The following is a 24,996-nucleotide window of genomic DNA, read 5'->3' on the forward strand; positions in this document are numbered from 1 at the left end:
CACCATTTGTTTATAAGATAGGAAGCTCCTATGTATCTGATGACACCCATGCTGACTTCCCAAAGATGTGTCTGTTTTGCTAAACAGTGGCCTTAATCCAATTACTATTTTTTCTCTTTTTTTCTTGAAAAAACTTTGTGAACTTATTCTGACTTGAAATTATGATATTTGTATTCATTTCCTCCTCTTACTTGTATCTCAAACTTGCCTGACCATTGGAATCACCAGCAGTGGGTGAAAAATGGAGATTCTTAGGTTGTCCCTCAGGAACAGTGAGCCTGTAGGTCTGACATGTTCCCTGAAACCAGTATTTAGCAAATGCCCCAGGTGGATCTTATGACTCAGCAAATTTTGGACTCACTGGAATATGACTCTGAGTCTTGTCTCTTCCTTCTCCCACCAACACTGTGGTGTGCAATAAATGTGTGTCTGTATAGGAGAGTGAAAATCAGCAGAATAACATGTTAATGGCACAGAAACAGTTAACCTTGTAAGATGCCATTATAAACGTGAAAGGAAAGAAATCATTATGTTGTCCTGAAACAGTTATCTCACCTCTTCCATGCAACATTCTAATTTCTGATTTTGCAAAGACTCCATTATAATTCAGAGTCTCCGAATCTTCCTTTCCTAGTTCACCGATTACCAAAGTTATGTCATCCATGGCTGCCTGGAGAACAATCCAACCTTGGAGCGGTCTATTGCTTTATTTAATGGAATCTCTAAGTGGGTCCAGTTGATGGTTCTCAGCAAACCAACCCCTCAGCAAAGAGCACAAGTCATCACAAAGTTTATCAATGTTGCCAAGGTATGTATGTCTGTTAATTAGACTGGGGTTCTCAAAGGATTCTAGATATTCATTCACTCTGTTGAGAAGAGTCATTGAGGAAATTTGGGGTTCACAGGATAAAAGCCAATTAAACTACCCATTAAGTGTCTAATGAATAAATCATACTTCTCTCATGCAAGAAGATTGCTTTTAATTGGCCATACTTTAGAAGCATTTAATGTAGCTATTTTTCTATGAAATGATTGATATATTTTTCTAGTAGATTTCATTTGTCCTTCATTTTGAATTGATATTATTTTTCCTACATGTTGGTTAGTAAAATTGTACATGACTTCATCTGTAACTTGAAAAGATCAGAATAATTCAAAAATTGTTACAAAGTATTGAAGTTAACATTTTTTTAATTGCAGAAGCTCCTTCAGCTCAAAAATTTTAACACCCTGATGGCAGTGGTGGGAGGCCTTAGTCATAGTTCCATTTCCCGGCTCAAAGAGACCCATTCTCATCTTTCTTCAGAAGTTTCAAAGGTACAGTGAATCAGATCCTAATCCTAAGTGAAAAATTCATTTGTAAATTATTTAGGGGTAAGATGCTCCTAATAAATGTCACTCAGAAGGGGAAAGGTTTCTTCTTAGATAGTAGTAGGTTACACATGAGGGATAAAATAGTAAAGGAATAGCCATTCCACTTGGAAAAACAGGCTGGAGGGGGTGGCAAGTGTCTCAGAAAGAATACCTTGAATACCATTAACATATCGTAATTTTAAATATTCAGTAAATATGTATTTGGTGTTTACTATGTGATAGGCATTGTGAAACACATTGGGGGAGGCAGGGATAGGGCAAATAAGACCAAAATGGTTCCTTCTCTCCCTTCCTCAAATGAAGTCTTTGAATACCTGCTCTCTTCTTAGCACTGTGTTTGACACAGTGGAAGATACAAAGGAATTGGAGGGGGGGGGCATAAGCCTTGTATAGAAATCCCTCAGATTATAGCTGAGTTGTCAGGAATAAAAAAAAAAAAATTAAACAATGGTCATTTCCCAAACCCAGATTTTTCTGCCATGTTTATTTCCAAACCACAATAATTTTTCCTTATTAAGCAAAAAAGAACAGTTCATTCTTATGAATAGATCTCCCTATAAGAGTGTACTTTGCTGTATAAGTAAGGACACTTTCAGCTGTAAGTTTAAAAAAAAATCTTAAAATTGCTTAAACAATAAGGAAATAGATTGTCTCACATACCTGAACATCCAGAGGCAGGGTCAACTCCAGGCATGGTCTGATCAGAGCTCTGGCTCAGTTGCTCTTTTTTCTTCTGAGTATCAGTTTTTGGTTTTTGTTTGTTTGTTTGTTTGTTTCATCAGACTGCCTTTCCTCCTGATTGTGCTGTCTGCAGAACAGGAAAATTATGCTCTCTTATTCATGAAAGTTGGAGATAGGAAAAACTTCTTTCTTCAGCTCTGCCCCCATGGAATTAAAGACCTTTTTTAGACAGATTGGACCATCTCAAATCACATGCTCATCCCTGGACCAATAACAGTATCAAGAGGAATACAATGTACTGATTGGCTTAATTCTGTGTTCCTGAACCAATCACAAGCCACAGGGATGGAATTATGATGATCAGAACCCATCCTTGGACCTGGGCATGGAAACAGCTCTATCTGAGTCACATGGGCTGCTTTGGGCAAGAGCAGACTGATCAAAATTAGGGTCTATTAGGAAGATCTGGTTGCTATTAGGCAACCAACAATAACTTGTCCATATAAACAAGAGGATATAAGCCACAGAAGCACTGCTGTCTGACCTCAAACACTGCACCCATTTCAAGTATAATGGGGCTCATTATGTAAGTGTTTCATTTTCCTTGAGATTTGTACTGAATGTCCAGCAAAGAGCAAAACATATTTTAAATATTGTGAAGAATAAGATTTCAATGGAAGCTCATAGAGGCTTGGAACCACCAGTATGTCTTCAAAATTATTTATTTGAACTCCTCTTTCTTACAGAAAAGGAAACCAAAGCCCCCCAAAGTGGAGTGATTTGCTTAAGGTCACCCTCCTGGTTAGTGGCAGAGTCCAAAACCACAGCTATCTCACACCTCAGTGTGTTCCTACCCGATATTGCCCTAGATTAACCTTCAAGTTATATCTTGAATGCAACTTTAAAGGACAACTAGGAAATTTTAATACACTACATACTTTGATACAATACATGCTTGTATTTGTGGATTGCAGTAGTTCCAGGAATTGCAAAATACTTATATATACATGATGCTATTTGACATCTCAGCATCCCTAGTAGGTAGGCAGAGGTGCAGGCTGTTCTGTTTTGTAGCAGAGTGGAACAGTCTGTCCAACTCATAGCCAGGCCTGGTACATTTTTCGAACTTTCTTTTTCCTGGTTCATATTTCCCTGCATCAACAATTGATACTTCTCTCAGTAGCCGAGGAATTTCCTAGCCACACACTGCTGGGCCTGGGGTGGGCAGAAGGGAAGGCTGTTTGAAAATTCTACTTTTCCATCTGCTCCCAGAACTGGAATGAAATGATGGAGCTGGTCTCCTCCAACGGCAATTACTGTAATTACCGCAAGGCCTTTGCCGACTGCGATGGCTTCAAAATCCCAATCCTTGGCGTCCACTTGAAAGATTTGATAGCAGTCCATGTCATTTTCCCAGACTGGACGGAGGAGAACAAAGTGAACATTGTGAAAATGCACCAGCTCTCTGTTACCCTGAGTGAACTGGTCTCCCTGCAGAACGCCTCTCACCACTTGGAACCCAACCTGGATTTGATCAACTTGCTCACGGTGAGTCCAAGGGACTGGAGTTTGTGGTAATAACTCATCACTTCCCAGGGGATACAGGAAGAGCTGTGCCAGCATTTCACTATTTGGAGGGAGTGGGGCTTGAATTCAGAGTTAATAAATGGGAAGAAATCTCAAAGGATGAAGAGAGAGAAACCCACACCCATAATCAGCATGACTTGAGACTAATCTAGCAAAAAAAAAATTCCCTTTGCTTTGAGGGGCCCAGTCTCTATCCCTACATCTCCCACTTCTGAAGTTCTTAGAGCCCTCTCCAGCCCTGTCGTCAGTGCTTCACTCTCCTGCATCACACTTATCTCAGTCATCACCTCCTTCTCTATGTCCTCGACTCACCAGCTTCCCTGGATCCTCACTGCACTGCTGTAGTTGAGGCCTGGAGTAATGTAGAGACCATCTCTGTCATCTCCTTGTCCCCGACCACCACCAACCTCCCCAAACCACCAGATGTAGTTCCCAGCCTGGCATTCGGGGCCCTTCAGGACTTGTTTTCTGATGGTCAGCCTATCCTCATTTGTCATCATCTGATCCTGCATCACACCTGCCTTTGGGAACTATTGGGCCTCTACTTTTCACTACAAACTGCTGCTTTTGGCTTCTGAGCCTTTGTATTTTCTTGGAAAAACCCACCCCTGTGACTAGTTTAAATTCAAAAGCCTCTATCTTTCTGGAGCATTCTCTGTTCCCTTCCAAAGCAGTCATACATCTGTCACGTGTTGCCCTTGCACTTTGTACTTTAACTATAGGAGGTATCACTTGACATTAGATTTTCTTTTTTTCTGTTTACATGCCTTCTACATCACATGTCCTCAGCACCTCACACACAACCTGGCATATTTTGGAGCTCAACAGATGAACTGAGGGCTGTATTTAGGAATAATATGGGTCAGAAGAAATTCATCTACTGCTCATACTTTTTGGCATTTGTGGCACATACCTTTAGCTGGTCTCTAGGTCCTAGCACTTTAAGATACACAGGTGTGTAGAAGAGAACATTTCACATTGGCTGCTGCTTTGTCAGGGGGCAAGAAGCATAAGCAAATTCTCTCACCCCTTTTTAAACAAGTGGAGGAGCAACTTCCTTGTTTGGGTTTGTAACACTGTAGCATCTGAAACTTGGCTGCAATACTGAATTGACTACTTCCTCCCAATGGCCATAGGAAAAGAAAAGAACCGCTCTGAAGCTCTGAAGGGCTAAATCCTCTAGGACTGCTGCATAGGAGTAAGAGTGCGTTCCTAGACCTTCCCACAAACTGTTCCTAGAACACATAATTGCTTACCAAAGAATAGAACCCCTAGGTGTAGGCAGCTGCACTCTTAGTGTAAAGCAGAAGTGGTCAACACACAGAAACACAAATCTCTTGGGGTTGAATTTGTGTGACAAATAGTAAATACACAGACATTCTCTATTGAGGGGGAAAAACCTCACAATAATCCAGGCACCTGCATTTATTAGTCATTTGCCATGTAAATCTGTTTCTATGAATAAGTGACCAGAGTTGCAGCCCCAATCAGAGTGCAAACCCACAGGCACAGGTGATGTCTGCAGACCAGTCCCAAGGTGTAGCCCAGGTTTCAAGTGTCTGTGTCCAGACTGTCTCTATGAGATGGAAGATAATTTCACAGAGCAGATGCCCACACTTGGGGCAATTTCTCATCCAGAAAAAAGATCATGATGGAGCAGAGAAAATAAATTTTTGAGTTGTAAATACAGCAAGCATTATCATGACAGATATTTAGAGAAATACTGAAGGATTTTTGCATGAAATTTTTGGGGTGCAAATGGAAAATCTTAACTCTAGAAATAAAAGCTAAGAAATAATTCCTTTTTGCTGGGAAGGAAAGAAACAAGAAAAAGACTCATTCCCTCTCTCTCTCTCTCTCTCTCGTATTGAAGGAAAATCCAGAAGCCACCTAGCACCATATTTAGTAATGGCAGTGTTATGTAGTATAGTGTACGCTAGCGACAAGAATCCCAAGATGGGAGACCTACCTTTTAGCCCTGCTTCTTCAGTGCTCATTTGCGAGGTCTCATCCGGCTCTAACCTTTTCTGGTTCTAGATGTAAGGAACTGTAGAGCCTTGGGAATAAGGAACCAAGTGTCAACCTGATTCTGTGGTTCCAGCGCAGCTGTTAATTAGGATAGCACAGTCCCTCATAAGAGCACGATCACCGAGACAGCTTCCATTTAAAGCTAAGATCCTTCCTCTCTCCCCATAAACAAAGAGAAGGCTCAGTGCAGAGGAATACCCACTCCTGCTTCCTCGCCACAGGTGGATTAATCCCTTCAGAAGAAAGATGGAGGAGACTCCCACTAGGTGTTACTAGAGCCCAATAAGCATCTCATGAACCACATACATACCGGGGATTCGAACTGTATGGTTGCCTGCAGCTGCCCAAATGCATGTGAGATCATTCATAAGCACAGCCTTTGAAGGGGTAATTCTTTTTGTCTTGGTCAAGTTTCTGCCTGAAGAGACTGCTTCTAAACATGGCCCCAGGCGAGGAAGCTGATAATATGATTGAGAGCCCTGGAAGAAAGAGAATGAGAACTTTAAAGTTAGTCAACAGTTACTAAATGCTTACTCTATGCAGTGGGATGAACTTTCTGTAATAACTGATTACAGTTTTCACAGAACTTTTCATATATATTTCCTCAGTAGATTCTTACATGCACCCTGATATGACCTCAGAGGGTGTAATACCCTTGTCCCTATTTTACAAATGAAGAAGCTGCGATTCATAAAGGTCAAGTCTGCAAATAGCAAACTTCTGAATCCCAGGTTGGGCCTTTCTCTCTCTCTCTCTGATGGAAATTTAATCTGTTATGTGGGAATATTGCTGACATTCATTTTATTTTGCATCTCTACAAATTAAATAATATCTCTCCCTCTTCATGGATTTAAAGAAAGTTAATTACAAAACAGAGTCTATAAGAGCAGGGACTATTTTTGCCATTTTTATCATTGTAACCTTAGCTTCCTGAACAGCACTGAGCACATGAAAGAAAGAGGACCGCACCACCAAGCTGCTGGGATCTGGACTGTTTCCCTTTTCAGGGAAGATCTGAAGAAGACATTTTCCACGATGATCCCAATTCATGTTACCAGGAGCTTTCAAAGCTGATGCTTCTTGTTTCATGGTGTATGAAATAGTCTGATTTTTTCATAGTATTTTTAGATCTATCAGTTACTTTTACCATTCTGGGTATATGCAAATTACTGGAAAGCCCCTGTACTTTTACAATCGAAGGAGGAGGAGGAGGAGAAGAAATAATTGCAAAAATGGTGAATGGAGATAGTTTGATGAGTGTGTTTTATTTTCCAATTCTCCAGTCAAGACAATGTCCGTCCTAAGGTGCAGACTAAATCCACAACCATCTTTGCGGATAGGCGTGGATGTAAATGCAACAACCTGAAACAGTGACTCAGAACATCAGAAACAATCAAACTTAAAATATGTTAGATAGAAGCAAACGTTTTGAAACCTCATCTTTTTATAAAAAAAAAAGATGTGTAGAAAGTAGAACAGGTCACTCTGTGAATGGCCATAAAGCCCAGAGGAGATCCGAGAATGCAAGTAGGATTGTGGCTGGGAATGCAGAGAGATGGCAGGAATAACCTGGAAGGCAGCTCTGCATTCATGGATGAGCACAGTGGCATTTGGCCACTGCATTGACTGGGAGTCAAACTCAATAGTTCTCATCTGTGTGGCCTTCTAAATAAACCCCGTTGGATGCACATTAGCTCATTTAATCTTCACAACAGTCCTGGGAGGGAGCTATTATTGATGATCCCCATTTAACAGAGCAGGAGACTGAAACTCAGGAAGGTTAATGACTTCCCCAGGTTCATACTATCACTAAGAAATGGAGAGCAAACATTGGGAGAAGACCAAAACATTTCCATCACAGAGTCCATCTGACATATGAAAATACCTGAGGATGCTCTGTGTCTTTTGAAAGAGCATCTCTTCTACTTAGTGCGTAGCTTATTTGGATTTCGGGTTGGATGTTCCAGCACAGCTTTCATCTCCTCTCCAGCAGATGCCGATGCCAGTCACTAGAGGCCAAGTCAGGAGGACAGGAACATGCCCATCAAAGCCTGGATTAACTCCTGATAAAAAGGAATTCAGACGGAAGAAGTCACTTGGTTTTCTCTCTACTTATGTAGCATTCACATTGCAAGGCAGCAAGCTGGGACTGGGATCACAGAGACAGATATGCTGCCTGCTTTCATAGGCTTAAGACCAGCACAGCCTCCTACTGTGGAATTTACAAAATGGTGGGCAACTGTCCATGGTAGATGTGTTTTATTTGGCCCACATGGAATCATAAAAAAATTTTTGTTGTTAGGTGCCAGAGTTTTTAAATGGGGCTATTTCATATAAAACGCCAGATTTATGACTTCCCTTGACAAATTAGAAGACGTGGCAATTGTCAGACTGACAACAATTTGCCTTAGCTGAGTAGTAGCTGCCTCTCATTTGTCAGAGACCACGCCTCCCCCATTGCTTCCCTAATCCAGATATCCAGTGTCAGATTCCACTAATTATCACACATTTTTCTTATTGTCAGGCTAAGAGGAAAGATCCCCAAGTTAATCGTTATTTGCAAAGACCCTCTTTTCCAAAGACATTGTTATACCAATGTCTCTATCACAATATCTCTTTCATGAATCCCACTTCACTTTTATATAGTTGGCTGGATCCTAAAAGCATTTATTTCTAACACGGGAATGGTACCTCTCCTGCAGAAATGCAGAGCCTTGGAAGTAGGAGTGACTGCTGTTCAGGGGAAGGTGGATACAGTGTTCATTCTTTGTAAGCAGGATTTTCATGATCTGAAATGATGCTAAGGGCAATTTTATAATAAAATCAACTTTATTATGTTTAGAAAATACCTTTAGGTGATAAAGTCTAGGTAAAGCAATATATGACCAGATGTATGAAACCCTTAATTTAAATATTGTATTTAGTAGGTAGAATAGTGACTAAGATTGTCCCTGACACATATTAAATGACCGATAAATATTTGCTAAGTGAAAGAATGAATGATTCAAAAATGGCATTTTATAATGTCAGCTTCTTTTTGAAATGAGATAGAACAAAAAGATAAATCCTTAAAAGACATACTTTTGCCTCTGAATTTTCTCTCACTTTCTCCTTTTTTCTCTTCCTTCTCCACACTCATACACATTAAGTCTTTACCTTTAGACAAAATATATTAAAGGAAAATTTTCACGCCTACATGGTCAAAAAAAATGATAGGGCACCTGGTTCTCCTCACTGCTGGTGAAATGGTGTGATTTATCATGTGTCTTAACATTGAAGGGCACGGGGGGAAATTATCCAGGCTTATTTTAAGTCTTAAGACTTCTGTTTTAGGTGGATGGGACCATGCATTTTAAGGTTTTGCAAATTTTATTCATGCTGTTCAATAGTCTAAGTTGTTTATTTTTTTCATATTGAGTTGTATGAGCTGTTTATATATTTTGGATATTAACCCCTTATTGGTTAATGCTGAAGACCACATTAGGTTTAACTTTTTCTTTTTTTAAATTTTTTAAATTTCATTTTCCACTTCTGCATGATAGCTTTTTAATATTTGGCATTCACTAAAATTATTAGACATTAAGCTTAAGCATTTGGTTTGAAAAATATTTCAGCAATGTAACAAATAAATATATAAATAAATATGATCCAATATACTTATTTATTCCTTCTAATTTGTTGTAGCTTTCTCTGGACCTCTATCACACAGAAGATGACATTTACAAACTCTCACTGGTGCTGGAGCCTAGAAATTCTAAATCGGTAGGTGTTGTTTTCTAAGGATTCATGCCAAACACCATTGTTTGTCATTTATAATAATTGGCCATTATAGTGGTGCTTTGTGATCTAAAGATTGAAGAAATTTTTTAAATCTGTATTCTTCCCATTTTACCAGTAGAACAGCTTAGCCCTGACAATTTGAGAATTATTTCTTCTCATCAGAGGCTAATAAAGCAATATACCATTCACAATTACTCCTTTTTATTGTTGCTCTTCTATGTGTTTGTCGTCTCTGAGAATTCATCTACATATAGGACCGAAAAAAAAAAAAAAGAAGAAGATGAAGATACAGTAATTCATTTTAACGTTACAGATCACTTAGACCCTCTAGGCTTTTTAAAAAATCCCATTTAACATAAAATTAGACTTAATAAATTGTAAATACCCTGATCATAATTCACAGGTTTCTGTACTAATGATCAACTCAGCTCAACATTTCAATTTCACATTGGCTAGAGTCTCACTTAATTGATAGCTGACCCTTAATAAAGAAACATTATATAATGAGTTGAGGAAATTGTACTACTGAACGTACACTCCTCATTACTTTTAGTAAGTAGACTGTAGGTCAGATATGTTTTGTGCTAATAAAAAAAATACCTAGGTAAATTAGAAATTTACAATGAAGATGAGGTTTGCATGTTGAAGAAAAAGTTCATGTTTACTTCTTACACTCATATTCTGAGATCAGTTTCCTTATAGAAATCTCATGTGTTACCTCCTTACCAGTTGAATTCTGTCATGTTACCAACAACTCTAGATCCTAAGTCTGTCCATCTGTTAATACCTACTATAATTCTGAACCATCGAACTGAAAGAGGCAGAATGACTGTGAATGCTGTTCACAGTGAAGGCCAGGTGGGAGGGCATGACCTTGAGTCTCAGTCAGTTGACCTGGTAGCATCTGTTCTTAAAATAGTGAGTATGGTGGTTCCATCAGCACATTCCCCTCCCTGCCAGTTCCAAGAGGCCCGTCTCCTGGGGACACTGCAGAATGTGAGAAGATACAGCACAGGCAGTGAGGTGACAGAGAGAGAGCTAGAAAGAAAGGTAACTTTACTGAGAAAAAGGAATTTATAAGCTCCTCCCTCATCCCGTAGCGTTAGTGTGAGGAAGCTGGCCGTGGTGTGGCAAGCTGCACTATTGATGCACACACAGCATTTCCACCTCCTGACACCTTCCTGTACCTATAACCGGGCACCTTCATTTCTACCTGTTGGTTGTTGGATACCTGGCATGTCATCAGATATGTGTTACCTCATTAACTGTGTTAAGAAACAGTCTGGTGAGCACAGGTGTCTTTCACAGACCACACAGCCAGTAAGCGGGAGAACTGGGATTCACTCTCAGGACTATCTGCCTCCATCACCTGTACTTTTTCTATCACGGGATGCTGCCTGTCACTTTCCCACCACCCCTTGTTCAGAAGCAGGGTAGGAATAACCATTTTAGCACACTTGCCTGATTTGCGCCCTTTAGATTTACTTTATTTTCAGGATAAAGTTTTGCCAATTTTAGGACACATTTCCATCCAACATTTAAAAAAAAGTCTTTTTATCTTTTGTAAAAGCAGAAGCTTTTGAAACCCCCTCTAAGTGCTAAAATCCTATGAATCTGTGAAAACACATTTCCCAATCCCTTTCTGTCTCTTCTCTAAGTGGAATGTCATTCCACTTTGTGCTTAGTGTTTGACACATGCTGGTAACTGGAGAACAATTTCCAGTCAGGATTACATTATTGATGATATTCCTAAATCCTCTAGCTTTAACGTGCTTACAGTGGGTGCTGGCTGACCTCACCTAGTTAGTCCCAGAGCCTCTCAACAGTTTTCTGTTTGTCGTGGCACCTTAGTGTCTATTTTTTATGTTGTACTTCATGTACCTCTAGGTCAAAAGAAATATCTAATAGTTTTCTGATAATAATATTTTTATTTCATTCTTAAATAACCGCAATTACTCAATAGTGGATGTGTGTGCCTGTTGGGCACTGTACAATTTCTTAAATCTTGGAATCAGATTGGATATTGTTACTCATTTCTTATTCCACATTGACATTTTGCTTCATAAAGATACGAAATCATTGAAAGAAACGTTGCCTGGTCTAATGTGTGAGTTGTGAACTACTTCAAGAAGGTAGTTCACAAGGTATCCGACAAATGTTGAATATTGCTGTATTTCCCTTGGAAGTTTGAAATATCTTTTGCTACTCCTCTGAATTTACTGCAGTGCTCTGGGCAGGGTGACTTGCTGTATAGTTTAGGAGCCAAGGGTTTAATCCTTTATCAGAACAGTAAGATGAAAGGCTTGACCAAAAGAGCTGAGATGTGTGAACGTGTGTGTGTGTGTGTGTGTGTGTGTGTGTGTGTGTGTGTGTATGTGACTGAGTATGGAGGTACCATATTCAGAAGGCAGGTAATTTTTCATCCTGTTTGTGGCCCACAGGATTCCAGCAACACCCACCACTCAACATTGGTAGGGGCTTAAATACAGTTATTTCTCAGTTCCTCTTGCAGAAATGTTTATTCCCAACTCAGTATCAAATAAAAAACCTGCTAGTGCAGGCTTGTATGTGTGCACCAGCAAAAATATTTCATCGTATGAGAGTCCCAGGGAGAGGATACAAAGTGCACAGCACTTTTGGCTGGGCTCCTGGTAGGACTGGGTTTCACGCTTGTGTTGAGTAAATGTGTTCTGCATTATCGCCACCATTTTCTCCACAATATTAAGTGAGAATGTCTTGCAAGAACGTGGAAAAACCTGTGGAGAAAGGAAGTTCACCAAAGAGGACTCAAGAGAGCTAATGATTAGCCAAACAGTCAAGAAGTGGTTAAGCGTATAAGGAGAGATGCTGGCATTGCTGGCGTTAAGGGCAGAAACTTGGCCGTGCACTGATGCCCGCTTACTGCACACACTTAATTTGTCACTAAGAATTAGATAACTGGTGTTTTATATATTTTGTATTATATTTTTAAAACTGTATGGATTGTTGTAGAGATGTCTAAGGGTGTTTTAGTGTTATTTGGGGGAACTTGAATAGGATTTTTGGATGATCTGGAAGAGCGATATTTTTTTCCATCTAAAAAACACAGGTTAGCTGCTGCTAACCAGAATGCACTGTCCAAACATGTATTTAGTTACAGGTTAGAGTCTATTGACAGAATACTCCATTAACAAAAATTCCACTGGTGTCTGCTTTCAAAACATTTAAGTGATACATAAACATAAGTTTTTACTGATATTATTAATACACAAATGTCACATATCTTTCTCAGTGTCCTTGGCTCTAATTGCTCAAGGCCCCAGATAAAGCTGAAAACTGTGTGTTTTGTGCCAGCAGCCTACCTCCCCTACAACGCCCACCAAGCCCGTGGTGCCCCTGGAGTGGGCATCAGGGGTGATGCCAAAGCCAGACCCTACGGTCATCAACAAGCACATACGGAAATTAGTGGAGGTAAGTGGTTGAAGGAAAGTTAAAAACGAGCGCCAGAAGGCCCCTTTGTCTTCCCAGTATATTCTCTGGTTGCCCAGGAATCAGATGGAGGCCATGAAGAGAGCCCTCTGGCATGTGGGAGCAATTCAGCAGATGCTTAGCTCTACCCGGCATTGGCCTCTGGGGAAGAGCCTCCCAGGAAGGCCGCCTGTCCCCTTCCTGTCTGGCAGGTCTCACTTGTGCAAATACTGTCATCTGTTTAGAACCGCTCCGTTCCCTAGGCACTGGACACTTCTGTCACTGCCCCTGCCGCCGGAGGGGCTGTTTGAGGATTAGAATCTACTCATTAAAAACCCACATGGGTCATAGTAAAATGCCCAATAAATTGGTTACTTGAGGGTAGAAAAAAATCTGGTAAGTTGGATCATTTCTCCAGTTGTATGTATCTGAAGGTCTGTGACACCGCAGCACAATGCCATTTAAATCAGAAACATCAGTTCATAAAGGGCAAGATTATGTCAGAGTCTTCGATCTAGAAAGGAGTCAAAGCACTGGTGTGAGAAAGATGGAAATATCTCAGGCACTGGAAACTGTGACGATTGATTAAACACCAACTTTCATGGATTCAGTACATCCTCTGATGCAGCAGGAACAAGTCTTTGGGGGTATAATGTGCTCTTTGCTGGGAAAGGATGTTTACGGAAAAAGAAAGAATGTTCTACATCCATGGAACTATGAGATGCTGAAAGAAAAGTTACATGGAGCATGTGAGGCAGGAAGGAGAGGTCAGGAAAGAGTGAAGGAAGCTGGGTGAGAAGGCGATAAGGTCGCATGGAGGCCTGTGATATGGTGGTAACAGACCCAACTCGGTGCCAGGGAAGGTGGGCAAAGGATCCCAGTGCCTGGAGGTGCAGCTCAGGAAGGTCTAGAATCAGGAAATGGAGAATAGAAGTGTTCTCTCTCCTACTCTCATCTCTTTTTTTCTCTGAATGCTCACTTCGTTCTCTGCAGACAGACTTTCTTTGCTCCACAGGTGGACTCTGTTTCTCCTGCCACCCCTTATATTGTCTCTCTTCTCTTCTCTCTAACTCCAATTTCACGGGGAAGGTTGGACAAATTGACTACAATTGGTTTAACGAAATGAAAGGCCACGTTTTACTGGAATTTCCACACTGAATTTTATTTCACAAAAAAATCTTGTACTCTCAGTATAAATATGGATTTAGACTATAAATAATAGGCACTCCATAATAGTTAATTTTTAAGCAATTTTGATTATGAATAAGTACTGATAGTGGGACTTGCAAAAAAATTCAGTTATCTGTGGGTAAATCTATAATGGGTGCTAAACAATCATGTTTCTGATTAATTAATTTTTTGATCTATAATTTGCCTACTTCCCAAAATACTCCTGAAGCAGCTTGCAATGTAAGGCAATATAGATAAAACAGAACAGACAGAAACTTTAGGGAAAAGAGAGAAAGATTCATTATAACTGGACTCTAAGCCAAATATATGTTTGCATACATGAGTTTCCAGGGAGAACTTACAAAATTTTTTGAAAATCCTATTAGGCAGAGGACAATGGAAAAACTTCTCTTTCTCTGATTATAAAGAAAGTCAGAAACATTGTAAATATTAAAACCTTACATAAAACATAGAAAATAGAAAGTTTAACTTTCAGGCCTTGGTATTTCTACTGTGTAGAGATAACTACTGCTAACCTATAGATTATCTTGTATGACTTTATTCTACACACACGGACACACACATACATGTATATTATTGAGCAAGCTTGTTCAATGATTTCCTTAGAACAAGTCCTAGAAGTGGAATTGCTGCATCAGAGAGTGTCCTCCAGAACAACTGTGGGTATTTGCCTCACCAACTTGATATGAGAGTATCTATTTTCTCGTACCCTAGGAAATTATCAGTTATTTGAATGTTTTCCAATCTGAGAGGTAAAAAAAAGTTTCATTAGTACTTCTATAATGATTAGCAGAATTGATCATCTTTCCATGAATGTATTGGACCATCTATATTTTCACTTTGGTGATCACCTGTTTTTCTTTGGGTCTTTGCTCTCATATATGTTGCAAATTATTTTCTCTGTCATTTATATTTAAATTTGTTAATTGAGCTTTTTTGATTCAGACAAAATTTGTATTTTATTGTAATAAAATGTTTTGGTTTATGACATCTGACTTTGATATCAGGCCAAGAAAGGTCTTTCCTACTCAAAGATTGTAAAATGTGAAAAATATTTTCATCTATTTACTTTTGGTTCTTTTATAATTTTTTATATTAAAATATTTAATGCATCTATAATTATTAGCTATTTAATTCAACAGAAATTGTTGGATAATCCATAATTTCCCTGTGGATTTGAATAGATAACTTTTTGATATTCTGAATTCCTACATATATATTCGTATATGGATCTGTTCCTGGAATGTACTTTCTGTAATAAGTTGCAATACATGTTTTGATTAATGTAGCTTTATAGAATATTTAATTTCTGATAGGGCACATTCTCCCTCATTAGTCCTCATTTTTTAAATTAAAGTATAATTGACCTTCCAGATGTTTTAGATATAAAACATAGTGACTGGATATTTCTATACAAAACACAAGATGATCACCACAGTAAATCTAGTTACCGTCTGTCATCATACAAAGATATTAAAATATTATTGACTATATTCACCATGCTGTACTTTTCATCCCCATGACTCATCTATTTTATAACTGGAAGTCTGCACTTCTTAATTTCCTTCACCTATTCATTCATGTATATGTGTTTGTTGTCTGTATCTGTAAGTCTGTATCTGTTTTGTTTTGTTCTCTGTGTCTATGAGTCTGTTTCTGTTTTGTTTTGTATGTTCATTTGTTTTTTAGATTCCATACATAAGTGAGCTCATGTGATATTTGTCTTTCTCTCCCTGATTTATTTCACTTGGCACACAAAATACCCTTAGGTCCATCCATGTTGTCAAAAATGGCAAGATTTCATTCTTTTTTATGGCTGAGTTAAATTCCATTTTATTTATATACCACGTCTTTTTTTTTAATTGTTGAATTACAGTCAGTTCACAATGTTGTGTCATAGACCACATCTTCTTTATCCATTCACCTTTCAATGAACACAGGTTCTTCCCATATCTTGGCTATTATAAATAATGCTGCAGTGAACACAGGGGTGCATATATCTTTTCAAATTAGTGTTTTTGTTTTCTTTGGAAAAAATACCCAGAAGGGGAATTTCTGGATTGTATGTTAGTTCTTTTTTTTTTTTAATTGAAGTGCAGTCATTTATAATGTGTCAGTCTCTGGTGTATAGCATAATGTCCCCTAGTCATGCATGTATATGTATATATTCATTTTCATATTTTTTTCCATTGAAGGTTATCACAAGATACTGAATATAGTTCCCTGTGCTATACAAAAGAAATTTTTTAAAAATCTGTTTTTATATATAGTGGCTAGCGTTTATAAATCTCAAACTCCCAAATTGATCCCCTCCCACCCCTTTCCCCGGTAACCGTAAGATTGTTTACTAAGCCTGTGAGTCTGTTTCTGTTTTGTAGATGAGTTCATTGTATGGTAATTCTATTTTTAATTTTTTGAGGACATTCCATACTGTTTTCCATGGTGTTTGCACCAATTTACAATACCACCAACAGTGCATGAGTCCTCTTTTCTCCGTATCCTCACCAACACTTGTTATTTGTTGTCTTTTTGATAGTAGCCATTCTGACAGGTGTGAGGTGCTATCTCATTGTGGTTTTGATTTGCATTTTCCTGAGATGAGTGATACTGAGTATCTTTTCATGTGTCTGTTGGCCACCTGTAAGCCTTCTTTGGAAAAATGTCTATTCAGGTTCTCTGCCTATTTTTCAATCAGGTTGTTGTTGTTGTTGTTGTTGTTGTTGTTGTTTTTTGATGTTGAGTTGTATCAGTTCTTTGTATATTTTGAATATTATCCTCTTATCAGATATATCATTTGCAAATTTCTTCTTCTATTCAGTAGATGGTCTTTTCATTTTGTTGACAGTTTCTTTCCTTGTGTAAAAGCTTTTTGTTTTGATGTAGTCTCAGTTGTTTGTTTTTGCTTTTGTTTCCCTTGCCTAAGGTCTTTACTGTCATCTTAAACAATTTTAGGCTAGTCTCAACATGTTCACTTCTATTGGAATTTTAGAATCAATTTGTTCATTTGAAACAAATTCCCACTAGGATTTTAACTGGAATTGCATTAAATGTATACTTTGATTTGGGGATAATTTAACATTTTAAAGTTTCTTTTTCTATTGTTATGGTATTGGCATTTGTGAATTCACCAAGCCTAACTGCTACTCAACCCTGAGGTCTCAGTTTAGACCTTGCTTTTTCCAGAAAACCTGTTTAAATCTTCCTCCTCCCTCCCCTCAGCACTGTCTTTATCCTCAGCACTGCTCTTATCTCATCGTACCACAGAGGCTTCTCAATTCTGTTATCTCTCACTAAATTCCAAGCACCTTGATAGAAAGAATAATATGCTAGTTATCATTGCTTTCCCAATAATGAGTTCAGAGCCTGACTCACAGTCATTCAATAAATATTTGTCTTTCCTTTGCAGTCTGTGTTTAGAAACTATGACCATGACCATGATGGGTACATCTCTCAAGAGGACTTTGAAAGTATAGCTGCCAATTTTCCCTTTTTGGATTCCTTTTGTGTGCTGGACAAAGATCAGTAAGTTTAATTTTGTTATATTGTAATGCAACTGTCCTGAAGTAGGAAATTACTATCACAGGAGAGCAGGGAAACCTTTAATTTACATCTTGACAGCTTCAGTCCTAGCGTGATGAGATGTCTAACTTTTCACTGATTTTTTTTTTCTTGGTGTCTATGAACATGACTGGTTGGATAGAATCACAAGGCAGACCTCATAATCAGTGTTGAGTACAAGTGCTCGTTTGCAAATTAGCCCAGCTCTTCATTTCCTATATTACTTCTACTATTTAGCTAGTTCATCAACCCCAAAGCTTCCATCAAAAAAGAATAAAGGAGAAACATATGTAGATCTAGCCTGGTAGAGTCCTCAGCATCAGTGGACCTGAGGGCAATCTTAAAAGTGATCAAGTAAGTAAGATTTTTGTTTAGATTACTTACAGTCTTCAGGAGAGCAGGTGAAGGCTGCAGATAGCTGAGAAGTGTCCATGCTTTTTTTTTTTTCTTTGCTAGTTCAAAGGTTGCCTTGAGAAACAAAGAAAAAATATATTACTCTTTATCTTCAAATGATTACTGAGAAATTAAATAACTTTAGAGGCTAAAACCTGCATCATTAAAAAAAATAATGATTTTTAAAAATTTTTGCCAAGAAACCATGGTATTAATATATTTTATTGCTTAATTTTTAATTATGTGATATTAGTTCCTAGTCTAAAAATCATTTGTAATGAAATACTGGATTTTATGTTGGTTAAATGTTCAAATTATATCACATCAAAATCCTCTAATATTTTTGTTGGTGTGAGAATTTAAAAAAAAATCTGTAAATACTGCAACACACCAAGTAAAGCCTTGGTACTTTATAATAAAGGTCTTAAAGCCTTAATTGATCTTCACTGTTTAACTAGAACAAAGAATACCTAACAGCTGTCCTTTCAGGTCCTTTCCTCCTGTCAGATGTATCAGGGAAGTGAACATTCCCCACCTGCTTTTGGCTACAAAAAAGGTTTGGAAGGCGAGTGATTTAAGTGTGGCAACTACTTAGCAACATGGTATTCAAAGACCCCTCCTTTCTTTGATTCTCTTCACAGGGATGGCCTAATTAGTAAAGATGAAATGATGGCTTACTTCCTGAGAGCTAAGTCCCAACTACACTGTAAAATGGGACCAGGATTTGTCCATAACTTTCAGGAGATGACCTATCTCAAGCCAACCTTCTGTGAACACTGTGCAGGATTTGTAAGTCTGTTTTCCCTTGTTTTCTCCTGTATCTAGTGATTTGTGCAGCATTCTCAGAAAGTAAGAAGATGATGCAGTAACGGAGTCCTCTGTCTGCCTTAGATCAGAAGTAAAACATGATGACTCCCTAAAATTAAAAATTCAATTAAAAACAAAAGCAAGATCTGCAGATTTAGCTATGTTCTTTCTAGGAATGCAGGGCTGGTGAAGACAGGGAAGGTTGGTGAGGCCTGTTAAGTCAAGAGAGCAGTTTGTCTGTTCATCCCTGCCAGGGAAAGGTTCTGCCCAGCGAGCCCTGAAATTCATCACTAAGTGGGTGCAGTTAAGGGGAGTTTTTATCTTAGCCAGTTCCTCTCAGTTCTTGTTTCATACATGTCAGTCCCTAGAACTCCATCATGGCATGGCTCAGTAATTCATAACTCAGAGAAGAAAAAATCTTTTCAAAGAGAAGATGGTTGTAATAATAACATTTACTCAGCACTTGACAGTATGAACTATTTCAGAGGCATTAGTGTAGTTAATCCTTATAACTAGCCTATGAGGTCGGCATTTTACTCTCCCTATTTGCATGTGAAGGTAGAGAGGTCCAGAGAGGACAACCCAAGTTTCCCAGGATTGCACAGCCAATAATGGCTAGAACTAGGACTCAGACGCAGGTGTTCTGGCTCTACCTGCATCACTGCAACAAATGAAGGTTGTACACTTCATTTCCCCACATTTGATGATTCTTTGGCAACTGAAGTCAGATTTGGCCATGGTATTAAACAAATACCCTAGGGTCTTGAACTTCTTCTAGTTGATACCCAAGTTATATAAGATGGAAGATGTGGTACTCTAGGTGAGGGTAGCCTAGCAGCCAGGTGAGTGAGGCTACTGCTCCTTGGTCCAGATGCCAGCTCAGTCATGTCAGCTTCATTCAGCAGTCATGCCCTGCTGTGGACACATACTGAATTCAAAGCTGATATTATATATGCTCCCACTAAATTACATTTTCCCATTTTGTTCTTGAAGAACCAGCTTTAGAGGGGCTGCCAAAGGCATGAGTCTGTGTTCAAGCACACACCCCACTGACAGTGGGTTACATAAGAGGCAGTGTTACCTTGAAGATGACCCCAGGTGGTCATAGCAGCTGATGTGGTCAAGGGGCAAGACCAGCCTGACCAGCTCTCTTCACCCACCTCAGAGAAGGAGAGGTTCTTCTACCAGCTACGCCACTGGGATTGCATCACCTGATCACTTTATCATAAAACAAATACGTTTCCTTTTTCATGTTTTCTCTTCTGTGGATTTTTTGCCTGTATCTAGACCAGAAAAATGCTCAAATGGGAGGGAGCCATGTGTAACTCTCTCTGCAGAGTGGGGCCCAGGGAATCTGTTTGGCCATGGCAAGGCTCAGCCCAAAGTCAGGTTGAGATACTTGTCCCGTGGTGTGGTGTGAGAGCTGGTAGGCCTTACCAAATCTCAAGTTCTTCTCTCTGCTCTCCAGTCCTTCTGGATGTCTCTCCCTTCCATGGAGGCATTGGTTTTGTAGAAGCAGCAAGGTGAGCCATCTTGGGAGCTTCCATACTCCTCTCCCCAACTCATCGGAGCAGATTTGCTGGTACTAGGTTCCTGATGCAGCTGTGATGAGGTAGAAAGCTCTGGACTTGGAGTCTGAAATCTTCGGCTTTGAACCTCAATTCTGCCCCTTATTAACTCTATGTCCTTGACCAAGTTATTGACCATCTTTGAGTCTCTATTTTCCTATCTATACAAGGGAGTTAAGACTTACCTGCCATGTTGTTGTCATGTAAATGATATCAGATATGTATGTCACAGAACTCAGAGTAAACTTTTCTTTTCTTAGTATTCCTTGATATTTTTGGAGTTTAATTAAAATTAACTCATTTAAAGTTTTAATAGTCCTTTTATTTTTTAAAATATATTTAATTCCATTGGAACAATTTGATTTGATCTTTACTTACACATATTTTTTAAAAAGCTCATTGGTTTTCTGGCTATGATATCCTATGTCCTATGCAAAACCTGAATTAATTTTGATTTACACACAAGAAAAATGCCTGGGAATTTATATAACAAAATAAAAAATGATAATTATCTCTAGGTAGGAGGGGTATGGGTATTTTTAGATTCTTATTCTCTTTTGTTCATCTGTGTATTCTGATTTATCTACAGTGAGCATGTGTTTCTTACATAATCAAAGTAGTGACTGAAAGAAATTTAAACTGCTTTAATACAAATTAAACTACAAAAAAATAGTGGAAAAAAAAAGACCACGTAACCTAAATACTGTTTTAGATACGGCAAATTTGGTACTCTATTGTCATAAGAAAATGTTTCAAACAATAAATAAATGCATTATTGCCTCCCCCCCCCAAAAAAAACTCATTGGTTTTCAAAGAGATTTATAAATATAATGCTCTAGAAGGGTCATTAAAAGGAATCATGGGGGAATGATTCCTTTTTTTTTTAGTGCCTGAACCACCTGCTTTTGAAATACATTCCACTTTAAGGGTAAAGAAGACAAAGAGACACTACTTGAAATACGCTGATCATAGAATTAGAACTCCAGCACTGCAAAAGTTTTGCTAATCCCCTTATTTTGAGTTCTGGAGAAGTTAAGTGACTTCCTGAAGGTCACATGGATTATTAGCTGCAGGACCATGACTCACATTCAGGTCTCCTGACTCCCAGTCCAGTGCTCCTTACACCACAATCACTCCAAATTTTACAGCAGCCTGAGGTCTCAAAATCAGAGGACTGTGGGAAGTACCCTGTCCTGTCCTTGACTGGCACTTTGACCCAGAGCCTCTTCCTGCCTCGTGCTGTCTCCTGGTTCTTAAGTAAGCATTAGCAAGCAATGCCCTGGCTTGCCCTCCTGATGGGACTCACGCTTGACTTTATCTTTTTCAGCAGTTTCTGCAGTTATGCTAATAATGTGCCCTAGCCATATATTAGGATGCTTCTAAAATCTTACCCTTTCTTGTCCTAGATCAGTGGCTTTTGCTCTGATCACAGACAAAACGTTCAGGAGCAATGGCTTCCTGTCTTTCCCTCTAGTGACACATTCTTCACATTCTTCTTTCCCTACTCACCAGCTCCGAGATCTTGCCAAGTGACCTCACATCTCTGTAACTCAGTTTCCTCATCTGTAAAAATGAGAAAATTATTATTACCTGTCTCACCATGTTGCAGCAAAGTGTGTTACAGCTCAGTTGTTACAGCAACCTGGATCCAGATGAGAGATCAGGCAGCTCTTGGAGGGTTGGAGAACTCAGGTTTATTACGTCAGCAGGCCCAAAGGAGTTAACATTCCAAACTCTGGACCCTATCTGTACGTTTACACAGGCTTTTATAGGCTGCCAGTCTGGACTTTGCAACATCATATGCAAATAAGGTGTAACAAAGTTGACTAATTAGGAATGAGCTTTGTAGAAATAGACCAATCAGGAGTGAGCTCTATGCAAATGAAGCACTACAAATGGACCAATCAGGAGTTAGCTGAGGGAACCAATAGAATCTTAAGGGTAAGTTCTGCTTTCCAAGCCATTTTAGAGGCAAAAAGCAAGATAATGCCACTGGGCCAGGGAACTGGATGGTGCTGGCAGGAGAGTACTGGCCCTGCCTGGGGGTCCTGCTGTCTTTTTCATGGGGCTTCCCACCTCAACAAGGATAGCGTGAGCATTAACTAAGTTGCTACACACAGCTTAAAACTTTGTCTTTCACACAGTGAGAGTTCAATACATTTTAGCTATCGTTGTTATTACTTTTACCAAGGGCTCTGTGAGGGAAAAATTTCTTATCACTATAAAGCTTCTCAGATGCAGGACCGTGCAAATTATTTAATTTCCTGGATCATCACATTTACCTATTATAAAAGGGAAGCAAACTAGATTATCATAAAGATCCTTACAGCTCTGACAGATGTGACTGTCCTATCCACCTGCTTCCCTTTTCTGTGCTGACCCCTCCCTACCCCTCTTCAGGTCATCCTAGGCACCTGAGGCCTTGCTTCCAGTTAGTTGTCTTAATAATCCTTCCTGTCTTGTTCTGTCCCCGGAGACATCTGCATCTTAGTAATGTGTTCCGAGGGACCAAATAACCTTTAAGGCTCAAAGGAATCGCTCTCCACTAATGGAATTTCCTTGTCAGAAAGAGGGTAAGGAGCAGCCTTCCTAATGCCTTGAGTCACTTCATGTCGGCAGCTACTTACTCTTCTCAGGCCATGATGCCCACACTCAGGGTGCTGTTCCCCTATTACACACCCCAGCAGCCTCAGCAGGCCACCAACCTGTTTCTTTCAAAATCATTTTATGAGGTAGATATCAGCCACTTAACCTCACCAGTAAAGGGTTAGGAATGGAGCTTCTCCTGCTTGAGCTAAGCCCATTTAATTCATCAGTACTGTGTGTTCCTGGTGTCCCTGGTTCCCATATGCAAGTGCTATGGGAGGCCTAAGAAAGGACTCTTTCTTCCCAGAGATCACAGTGTGTCCAGAGGGCAGGGACACCACCACCAGGATGATGCACCTGGGCAAACACTCCCTCGTTGAACTGTAGGCCCTCACATCTCTCCTGAGACACTTGTCACTGCGCACATCCTGCTTCCTACTTGGTTGGCAGGCTCTGAGCCTTTTCTGCATCTCCCATAGCCCTGCCACAGGCCAAACACCGAGCAAATGCAGAGAATAAATACATGAATAAATACAAGACCTTTTCCTCTTCTGTATTCTATCAAGATAGAAATGCTTCTCAGAAAATAACCAAGCAAAATGCTGTTGTGTCATTGGGATGTGCACCGCTTTGGTCGCTTGATTTCCTGTAGGGGGCGCCAAGAGCAGCTGAAGTGATTAAAAAGAAGGCAGAGGGAGCTAGGGGCTTCCAAATGCAGAGGAACAAAGTCTCTCCTGGTGAATTTTGCTGAGAGGGCATTATGCCAAAATCCCAGAAATGCACCCACGTCAGTTTCCCATCCCAGCTCCCATTTGGCTTCCAGAAAGAAAAGGGAAGCAAAAGTCCCATTATTGCCCCAGCTGGAGTGGGCTGGGAGAGGGCTCTTCTATCTACAGGAAGGGTGTCAGGAGCAGCTACATCCTGTTTGTGCTCCACCAGTCATCACGCTTCCCAGGACTTCCTTCTCAGTGGCCTTGTTTTCTTTCCAGATTTCTCTTCAGATTCCTTGACATTCCTTTGTCTTTTGTTACAGCTCTGGGGCATAATCAAGCAAGGATACAAATGCAAAGGTAAATAAACTTCTTTTGTTGTTAAAATTTTACATTGTGACATTTGGGGCAGGACTCAAATTTGCCTAATGGAAACCACCAAAGCTCCTCGGTGTTATAGAGAATTTAGTGCTTCGGGGCCATTGGCAACTGAAGAGTTAATGTGTTCAGGAAAGGACTCCCTGGAGTTTTGGAGAGACCAGGCTGGAATTTTATGGCTTGTTACAAGAGCAAGCAAACTATCACCACCCCCAACACACACACATCTAGCCCCCAGCTCTAAGATGCCAGGCTCATCATCTGCACACAGTTAGGTGAGAACTCTGAGGAGGGCAAGCCTAATGGAAACATTGTATGTAAGAACTCTGCCTTCAAGGGGGAAAACAACAACAACAACCTGTGCTTATTTCTGTAACACCTATGCATTTCTTTCCACGCTCACACAGCTATTCCCTTCTCTGCTAAATCATAGATGACAATGAGAAAAAAGGAGAAACTTGCATCCAGTTCAATGAATTTGTTCATATACCTCCATTTAATTGAAATTTAGAACAACTGAATAAATATTTGCCAAATGCAATAGGAATGTGTTGCTACTTGCAGATGTATGATTATTGCACATTATTCATGTTTAAGAAATTGCTGGATATTTTATGCAGACTGTTTATACTTGTTCTTTTAAGAATCAGATAATGCTCTTGAAAAATATAATGTCAAATATAATAAAACCACAAAGGGAACACAGAATGCCTTCAGATTAATATTGTCCCCTTGGGATACCCTTTTTCTCCAGCCATCTTTCAGTATTTGGCTCTCATTTTACATGAATAGGGAGCTTCCTTGAACCTTCATGAGAGCCACCTTTTAGTGTTTAAAAAACTGCTTCCCTTTAGTTCTCTAGATCAGTTGTCTTAGTCTAACTTTGATTTTTACTTTAAAGCAGCAAA

The 24,996-nt window shown here is 39.4% G+C and overlaps 1 protein-coding gene across 9 annotated transcripts in view; it reads left to right on the plus strand.

The window, feature by feature from the left end:
* Positions 1–24,996, plus strand: part of RASGRP3 (RAS guanyl releasing protein 3) — a 97,558-nt gene that overhangs the window by 67,370 nt on the left and 5,192 nt on the right. For 8 of the 9 annotated variants that reach the window (XM_032497333.1, XM_032497329.1, XM_014565772.2 and 5 more), the window contains 8 exons: positions 635–808; positions 1,201–1,317; positions 3,328–3,603; positions 9,355–9,432; positions 12,784–12,900; positions 17,495–17,610; positions 18,681–18,828; positions 24,034–24,070. In XM_032497333.1, coding sequence (XP_032353224.1) covers positions 635–808; positions 1,201–1,317; positions 3,328–3,603; positions 9,355–9,432; positions 12,784–12,900; positions 17,495–17,610; positions 18,681–18,828; positions 24,034–24,070 — 1,063 coding nt within the window. The remainder of the gene's footprint in view (positions 1–634; positions 809–1,200; positions 1,318–3,327; positions 3,604–9,354; positions 9,433–12,783; positions 12,901–17,494; positions 17,611–18,680; positions 18,829–24,033; positions 24,071–24,996) is intronic. The other variant, XM_032497332.1, reaches the window with a different exon arrangement.

Source organism: Camelus ferus, chromosome 15, assembly GCF_009834535.1.
Source record: "Camelus ferus isolate YT-003-E chromosome 15, BCGSAC_Cfer_1.0, whole genome shotgun sequence".
Lineage (NCBI taxonomy): Eukaryota > Metazoa > Chordata > Mammalia > Artiodactyla > Camelidae > Camelus > Camelus ferus.